The 9,741-nt window shown below is 38.0% G+C and overlaps 1 protein-coding gene across 1 annotated transcript in view; it reads right to left on the reverse strand.

The window, feature by feature from the left end:
• LOC109913689 (extracellular calcium-sensing receptor-like) overlaps nucleotides 1-9,741 on the reverse strand; it is a 66,614-nt gene that overhangs the window by 34,191 nt on the left and 22,682 nt on the right. Inside the window, 1 exon segment of the mRNA XM_048603353.1 lies at nucleotides 6,620-7,061. Within this exon segment, the coding sequence (XP_048459310.1) occupies nucleotides 6,620-6,816 (197 nt within the window). The 5' untranslated portion in view covers nucleotides 6,817-7,061.

Consider the following 9,741-nt stretch of genomic DNA (forward strand, 5'->3'; position numbering starts at 1 on the left):
CCATCGAACAGTGAAGCCCCAGTGAGGCTGCTGGTGCAGAGAAACAGCGGAGAAGATCCTTTGCCATGACAATGTGAATCATTCCCCTGATCTGGAAGGAGGAGAGCACACCAGCGGACCTCTGAGTTGCAGGAATTGTGAGCAGCTTCAAGAAAGGAATCAAGACTGATTGCAATAACTACAGTGGGCTGTCTGCCACAGGGAAGTTAAAGGCACGAATCTTCTTCAATTGTCTCTTCCCCATGGCTGAAGAGTTCTTACCAGAGTCACAATGCAGATTCTGTCCATCAAGAGGCACAGGGGCCATGATCTTCACAGCAAGATGGGTCCAAGAAAAATACAGAGAGTAGCAGCAATATTTATACATGGACTCTTTGACCTCACGAGGCTTTCGACTCTGATATGTGGGAGAGATCTGGCTGACTGCAGAAATTTGTCACCATTCCCCACTTGCTCCAAGAAAACATGAAACAGATCCAATACAGACCCAATACAGCATGTACAAGCTGGGGTTAAGCATGGCTGCATCATTGCACCAATGTTCCTTTCTGCCTTCCTCACCACAATACTTCACCCCACATCCACGAAACGGAGCAACCCTACAGAATGGTGGGAAACTGTCAAGCCCAGAACCAAGATCACCCAACTTCCATCATTGAGTTGTAATACACAGATGATACTTGTATGTGTGCACATGCATAGGCTGAACTCCAAAACAGCATCAATAAGCTCTTGGAGGTGTTTGGAAGAATAGACCATAGGCTAAATATCTAGAAGACAAAGGTCCTCTATCAATCTGCTCCCGCTGCACAACAATGCCCCCGTCACTATCAAAATCTACAAGGAGCCACTATTGATAAGGATTGATAGTCAAACCTTGGGAGCCTACTCTCAGCGAGAGCAGACATCAATGATGAAATATTGCCTCCAGCATGCTAACACAGCCTTCGACCATCTGAGGAACAGTAATTGTTAATAAAGACCTCAAACCTCAAACCTGGCACCAGGCAAATGCTTTACAGGGCTACAGTTTTACCTGTCCTCCTCTATGCATTGGCAAAATCCTGCAAATTCAAGGGCAGGATAGGTGCTTCATTTCAATGTCTTCTCTCCTGCCAATGTCGAGGTACTGGTTATGGGCAATCAGCTGTGTTGGGGTAAGCTACATCATCTCCATGTCTGACACAACACTCCCAAACACAGCTCTCTACTTGGAGCTTTGTCACTGCAAGCACTTATGAAATGGCAGAGGAATCACTTCAAGAATGTCCTCAAAGTTCCCTGTAAAGTTGCAACATCCCCACCAACTTATGGAAATTTCTCTCCAATGCCATTCAAACTGTAGTAAAAACACCTACAAAGGTGCCAAGCATTTTGAGTGTCCCTAACAGGCCTATGTGCAGGCTAAGTGAAAATGGGCTAAGGAATTTTAAAAATTCCCAGCATCCCACCCTCCCAGCTCATCAACTATGACCTGCCCCATGATGGCAGATTGTGTGAATCCAATATTGGGCTGATTAGTCACCTCAGGACCCACAACTCCAGAGTGGAAGAATGTCATCCCCATTCCCAAATGACTGCTAAGAAGGAAGAAGAAGAGCCTCTAATTGATATGATAGCCCATGATTCAGAAACTCAAAATAGTGAAATTTGCTGATGGGATGGGACCAAACAGAAAAGGTAATGAAAGGAACTCAGTGCATTGGAAAAATTACACATGACACTTATTGTTTCTGACTTAAATAAGTGCGTGGATTGAGAAAATTATTAACTGACTTAATTGTGATTTAACTTCACTGTGAATTACAAAGGTAAAAGATTTCACTGGAAATGAGATACAATGAACCACCTGTGATGGGATTTCCATTCAATTGTTTGGCCTTGCTGTAACTCTTGTAGATTTGATAACTCAGATCTATGCTGAGATGAAACATCAGTTGCTATGTATGCAGGAATTTTGCTTACAAAGGTTTTTATTTTCTTTAATGGCTGCTCCATGCTTACAGCTGTAGCTTCTAGCAACTTCTACAATGTATTGACTTTTCTTTGACTGCACTCAGGCTTAACTAATTAAGCACAGTGAGCATCAGTAGTAAACAGACTCACATAATTAAACACAGAACATTTGAACACTGATTACATTTGATCTTATGCCAATTCCAAGGGCCTTACCATTCCATTAAGAGGGCGAAATTTGGTCTGGCTGAAGTTCATACAGACTTCAAGTTTCTTAATGCTGTTCCCTTGCTGGTGGGCAGTATTACCAATATGTTCACTTCAAATTTCAGATGTGAGGGGTGTTACTCACAAGAAAGTGAACAGCAATAAAGAAACTTGAATCCTACATCGTCCTTGGCTAGAGCAGGCATTGCTGTCTTAATGGAATGGTGAAGCCCTTGGAATCCAAACAAGATTACAGCAAAACCAAACAAATGGTTGGATGTCCCATCCTGTGAGTTGATATTAGCAATGAGCTCTTTTATGTCTGTAATTCACTTTGGAATTAAGTAATTCAATAATTTTATGAATCCAGAAAATGTATTTAGATCAGAAACAGTAAATGGGACATCACACATACTTGTGGCACTCTCTTTGCTGTTCATTTTCCCAGTTATACATCACTCCCCTAACTAATCCTCTACTTTTTTCTCTTGTTTGGATAGCTCATTATCCATCTCTAGGTTTTACACAACAGATCAATTGCATTAAGCTGCATTATAACCTTTCATGTGGTAATTATCAAAAGTTTTTGAGAAGTCTAAATATACTTCAGCAGATTATTCAATGTCCACTTAGGATATCATTCTCTCAAAAAAGACCTGATGTGGATGTGCCAGTGTTGGGCTGGGTTGAACAAGGTCAGAAGTCACTTCACCTGACAAAGGGGCAACGCTCCGAAAGCTTATGATTTCAAGTAAACCTGTGAGACTATAACCTGGTGTCATGTGTTTTCTGACCTCAAAAAAGATCAAACAGTTCATCAGTTGGGATCTGCTCTTTCTGACAGTGAGTGAAATCTCCATTAATTATAAGAAAATCATTGCGCTCACAATATTACAGTGCAAAATATTACAGTGCAATATTGCTAAATTATAGTAAGTCACAGTAGATTGCAATGAAATTTCACTACAGTACAATATATCTGAATGAACACTTAGTAATGCATAGCGTAGCTCACTCCAAACTCAAAATAGTTCAATATAGTACAATATCAGACCACCAATACACAGTATAACCCATTGAGAATTCAGTTAATTAGAATGTAATTCACTTGAGAACTCAACAACTCATATTAAAACTCTTTGGAACTATATTAATTCACACTTCAACTCAGGAAGAATTCAATCTGCAACCTAAGGAGAGGTCAGTGAGGGTTCAGCACTCATAACCTATTCACTGAGAAATAAATTAATTTTAGTGTACTGAATCAGCATTAAGTTGAATAGAATGTAATTCAATAATTTATATTGTAATTTGATACAAACTAATCATGCAACTCATTACTTTATAGTGCACCTCCAGTAATTTATGTTGGCAATTTTCCAGGACTTCTGTCTTTTAAGATTAGTAAAGTTCTAGTGGCAGAGTCAGAGAAATCCCAAGGAAATTCCTACATTACTGTAATCTAATAAGATGTCAGCATAAAACAATGAGATTCAATTCTTCACAGTTTTCTATAATACAATAACAGTACTTGTGGCACTCAGTGAGAATTCAATCACTCACATAGTTAAAAAATGAGCATTTCATAGATCACAGAGTAACTCAATTAGAAGTTAATATATTACTGTGCCTTGTAAGTACTCCAAAATTCACAGTAGGGTTCAATAACAATTCAGTAACTTACTGCATAACTGAATGCAAAATAAATTAATCACAGCGTAACTCAACCATGAAGCCCAGGCTGTGGAGTGTGATTCTGATATCTGTGTGTGATACTGATACTGCACCAAATAGCAAATATGATTAACTTACATTGTGTCTCTACTACTCCTATTACAGCTTGCACCAGGTTCCATTCACCCATCATCCCATGTTTATTGACCTACAGTGGCTCCCTCCATGTTTTAAAATTATTATCAGTTTCTGACTTCCTCCATAGCCTCATCCCCTGTCTACTTCTTTGGTTTCCCTCGGTCTCAGAACACTCCTCTACTTCTGACCTCTGCTACACCTCCGTTTTTCATTGCTCCACCATTGGTGGCTATGCTTTCAGTTGTATAGGCCATAAATTCTGGAATTTCCTTTATAAAGTTTTTCACTTCTCTACCTGTCTCTCTTTAAGATACTCACTGAAGTTTCCCTAACCAAGCTTCAAATCAGCTTTCCTCAAATTTTGTTTCATAATGCTCCTGAGAAGCATGTTCAGATGTTTTACTTTTTTAAAGGTGCCATTTGGATGCAAGCTGTTATTGTTGGGTAGGTAATGAAAATCTTAGTCCACATTTCTATAAAGAACAATTAGATGTTAGAAATTGTGAAGCTCTGTCAGACCTCAATCCTAACTTGGCAAATAACAGAAAAACTCAGCCACATCTCAATGAACCAAATTCATCAGGGAGTTGGGAATGATATTACCAGCTTACACTAAGACTCAGTGAGATCTCAAATGCTCTTTACTATTCTTGTTACATTGTGATGTATTACAACAGAGTATTTTAATTGTCTTATTAAATTCATGGGTGCTATAATATAATCATTACATCCTAATTAACCTTAACATTGTTCAACAAGATCTCTCACAGTACAACTGTACTAAAACATTATGTTATAATTAATGCAAATGTTTTGTTGAACAAAATACTATTACTGGGCCATCTAGTTATGTTGTTTAATGTACTATGACAATAGAAAACCTACTACCACTTTTGAGCGAGTTACAATGAAAATTACACTTCAAATAGTTCATTGGTGGTGAAGCACTTTGGGACACTTTGAGAGAACGAAAGGCACTTTTACACTATGTTCTTTCTTTCTTTAATCTTAATACAGCACAATGTAATTCAATGTGAACTTAGCAAATTATATTGCTTAGTACATCTAAATGTAGCTAATCTTTGTGTAACGAAAACTCCACACTGTATCATGCATCACAATGAAATATCTCATAACTCATTATAATCTACATAAAACACTGTAAATCAGTTAAAAATTGTATTACTTGTCTCAGGAAGAGCTGTGAAATATGAATTTTACTCCACAAATATTTTGGGCTCTTAATATTTGAATGACAAAATTATGAGTATGATATGCTTAGTATAATGAGACATAACCAATACACATCAGTAAAGAGGGAGAAAGGTACATTTTTGGAAAGAGGAGCAAGACATAGCTACATCTCTGGAAATCTCAACATAAATGAGAAATGTTACTTATGTTCCACTGAGACTCGCAGTAATTAACTAACAACCAGATGAGGCTTTAGTTCACAATTGTACTCTTTAGTGAGATCTGTGTTCAATCTCAGAAATTACTGCTGGGACCAGTGAGATTTTGGTAAAATCACAATGTAATATATAACAGTGATACATTATAGCTGGGGAGGCAATGGCCTAGTGGTATTATCGCTGGATTGTTAATCCAGAGACCCAGATAATGTTCAAATCTGGTTCAAATCCCGCCATGGCAGATGTGGAATTTGAATTCAATAAAAATATCTGGAATTAAGAATCAAATGACCGCGAATCCATTGTCAATTGTCAGGAAAAACCCATCTGGTTCACTAATGTCCTTTAGGGAAGGAAACTGCCATCCTTACCCAGTCTGGCCTACATGTGACTCCAGACCCACAGCAATGTGTTTGACTCTTAACTGCCCTCTGGGCAATTAAGGATGGGCAATAAATGCTGCCTAGCCAACGACGCCCTCATCCCATGAATGAATAAAAAAAACCTTACAGTGAGTATTGTATTTCAGATAAATCTTAGTAAATCACTGTACGGTTAAGTGAGAGTCAAACACTGACTGTATAAAATCACAATAGGCCTAAGTAGGATCTCAGTTAAGTCACTATATAACTGAATTAGATCTCAGTTACACTTCAATTACAGTTTCAGAGTGAGTCATAATATAAGTCATTTTATACATATATATATAGAGAGAGCAATATCATAGTCAAATCGATAGTAAACTTCAGTGAAATTCAACGTATATCAATGAACCAATGTATAATCACAATTCTTTTTCACTCAACTCTGATATGACTCATTAAAATTACTATGAAAGTTGCACATTTATAATTACAGGGAGATCAAACCGTGTATATTCAGTGCAAGTTTGGTTGAAACAGTGACTCAAAAAACTAATACAATAATACAATTCAGGTTTTCACTGTCATTCATCAGTGAAAACCTAATAAAAGATTGTTTCAGAATTGGAGCTAAGGTAGTTGAATGGCCAATTCTGACAGGAAGAAGATAGGATATTTTTTATATTTCCCCTTTATGTCAAATGAAAGAAATACTGTTGATGATTGTTTTGAGAAAGTCTATTTTTATATTGGGCTATTTTTCCAAATACTCCAGTCTGAATGAAAGTGTGAATGTAAACATATATGTGCTTTCAATAAATGCATTTTACCCAAATATATTTGAAATGTCTGTTGTACTTAAGGTCCTACCTAATACATTTAGTTGCCTCTGGTCTAGATTTTAAGTCTTGATCCTTTACAGCTACTCCGAAGTGTATTGGGAAAAGGCCTCCTAATATAATGTCTCCCTTTTTCTGTGCCCTTTGGTTGGGCCCATATCCTGAGACACTGTAAGATTGTAGAAGAGTAAATCCTAGGAACAAGAGATGGTAATAATAATGCCCCATTGTACAATCCTCTCTTGCCGATTTCTTTACCAAGTCAGATGGCTCCACTCCAAAAAAAATCGCTTAGAGAAAAATCGTTGAGGCTTTTTGCTTATCTTTGTAATGGTGAGGGATGACTCGATTGTAGAATTTTTGAAAGATGAAAACTGTTGCCTTCTTGAAGTCTTCCATCTTGTAAAAAGGTTATCACACAGTCTTATAGCTGATGAACAAACAATTCAGCTTTGTTCCATTTTCAAAGATTCCTTGGAGAAAGAAAGTGCAGAAGTTGAGTAACTGTAAGCTTGCACTTTGGAATTACAAAACATAAGTTTTTTTCTTGTTTTCAACCCTTTCTCATTTCATTCTATGAAACTCATTCATTTTGCCTTGGCCTTGATTTATCAAAGTATGGTGGAGAAGACTGAGATTCTAAAAACCGAAATCAGGAACAATAACAAAATTGCTAGATAAGCTCAACAGGTCTGGCAGCATCTGTGAAGAAAAAAATCACGTTAACGTTTTGGGTCCAGTGACCCTTCCTCAGAACTGAGTTAACTCTGATTTTTTCTTCACAGATGCTACCAGACTTGCTGAGCTTTTCCAGCAACTTTGTTGTAAGACTGAGTTTCTCATGATTTCTCACAATATCACACAAAGCTTGGTTGCAAGGAAGCAAGTGGCAGAAAAAAAAACATGACTATGATGGATGTGCACACAATATAGCACAATTCTCAAGGAAACCCTCATAAAAAAAACCTTTTGATTACTTCAATGATATCTTCTGAGTTTTCTTGTTATAATCTGAAAGTTTTACTTGCCTATCTTTTTAAAGTATAGTTTCATTTTTAACAACCTCAGCCTGAAATTCGTAAGGGCTTGAAAGCCACCTTATATTGAGTCTCCTGACTGGTACTCTCAGCCTGAATTCTGAGGGTGAGGCCCAGAATTCACATCATATGGTCCACACTAAGGGCTGCTGGAATCTTAGTTAGTTAGGAACACCAAGGAAATTAGGAACCCGTACTGTAGAAGGTTTCACTGATTTCAAAGACAGAATGACATGACAAACCTGACATGAGATTTGTTTAATCGTATACTTCGTGGAACATCTACTCTATATTCAATGCTGTAGTACTTACTGCCTGCTGAAACTTTATTGATTCTTGTATGAAATTTGTAACATTGTGCTTCCTTAATCAAATATGAAGGTGTTCTTTCCAATGCTAGCATGTGGCATAAAAATACTGAGGCACTCTAGATTGATTTGTAAGGAAATACCTCAAATTGGGAGAATGTGTGACCTGAGGAGCCCATGGCTTATTAATCCACAGTATTGGTATTTTCTTTGGAAAATGCAAAAGCAAATGAGTGACGGAATGAGACAGGGAACAAATATAGATCCCGATTGCCTAATTAGCATAGAATGCTGTTGAGATACTGAAAAGATGGAAACACGGCACTATTTATATAATTCTTTTTCTGTCATGAGACTTCACTTTAGTGGAGACTTCATGATGAGGTCACACTTTGGAACAGTGATCAAAAATACACAATCCTATCAGCAAGATTGTGCAATGTTCCGAGTATACTTGTGCTCTGTTCATAAGAAGACAAAAAGAAGTTATGCTTAGTTTAAGGAAAAACTACTAATAATTCGTACCCAACCACCTAAAGGAAATTCATCAAATTCCAAAACATCTTGCTTATCAATGGTCATCACAAACCATGCTTAAATTAATTCCTCTTCCCAAAACTCCCAATGTCCCGAGAAACATAGGATCATGTATGATCAAGAAGGTTATTTTCAACTATCATGCCAATTACAAATAGAATTCCTCAGATCTTCATCCATCACTCTCAAAAAACTGAGAACACCTTCCACTGTTAATCTTCCATCACTCAGGCCAATGTTTCATAGAAGCTAAGGGTTACTTTCTGGAAATCTGGGCTCAGTCTCTGAAACTATTGATCCTAAAACCCAGCCTTGTTTTTTTACTTCCAATACATGTTTTTGCTGTTTTAATGATGGTTAATTCTAAAATTTTTAAATAGCTCGTATTGCTTCATGTAGCCGGTTCCCATTTATTTTGTACTCCCTTTCTGCCCTCATTTTCATTATATAGGCCAAAGGAACTGTAGCTATGACTGTCTAGAAACATTGTAATAAGCAAAGGCATAAAGGGGGTAATTCTTACATTCAACACTTGGCCAAGTTAACAGGCCAAGTAGACAATCTGCCTTTTATAGAACCATCTACAATGGACACATAACCTGAACCTCCAGCTCACTCTCAAGTGATAAATGTGAACATTACCCCTGTGGAATCAATGGTGCTGGATTAATTGGCCAGTTTTATTGTCAGTATGACCAAGGAGAATCACAAAATCATCTAGTGCTAAATTATCTTTATGCCGCTTTCCCAATTTGCTTCATTTACCTATCTCCTGTGCTTGCAATCATTCTCCTCTAGGACTTTCCTAGCTACACAATATTGAATCTTGCAGATAGCACTGCAATTTATCTTTGGAGTGTTTTTTTGTTAAAAAGGAAGCTCTGTCATGGAAATTACTGCAAATTCCTTTGTATCTGGCAAGTGCAGATGACCAGAAGGTCAAACCCTGCCCTGGCTGTGAGAAATATGCACCTGCACATGCCATGCAGTCTGGCAGTTCAGCAAGAGAGGAACCTGAGACAAACACTTGTTTACCTTTGTTTCCCAGGAGTGTTGTGGGTGAGTGGGGGAGCCACGGGGCAGGATCCCTCCAACACACTTGGTCCCTCATTATATCTGACCCTCTAACACACCTGGTCCCTCACCATATCTCACCCTCCAACACACCTGGTCCCTCACCATTTCTCACCCTCCAACACACCTGGTCCCTCACCATTTCTCACCCTCCAACACACCTGGTCCCTCACCATTTCTCACCCTCCAACACACCT

This window comes from Rhincodon typus, chromosome 11, assembly GCF_021869965.1.
Source record: "Rhincodon typus isolate 14 chromosome 11, sRhiTyp1.1, whole genome shotgun sequence".
NCBI lineage: Eukaryota > Metazoa > Chordata > Chondrichthyes > Orectolobiformes > Rhincodontidae > Rhincodon > Rhincodon typus.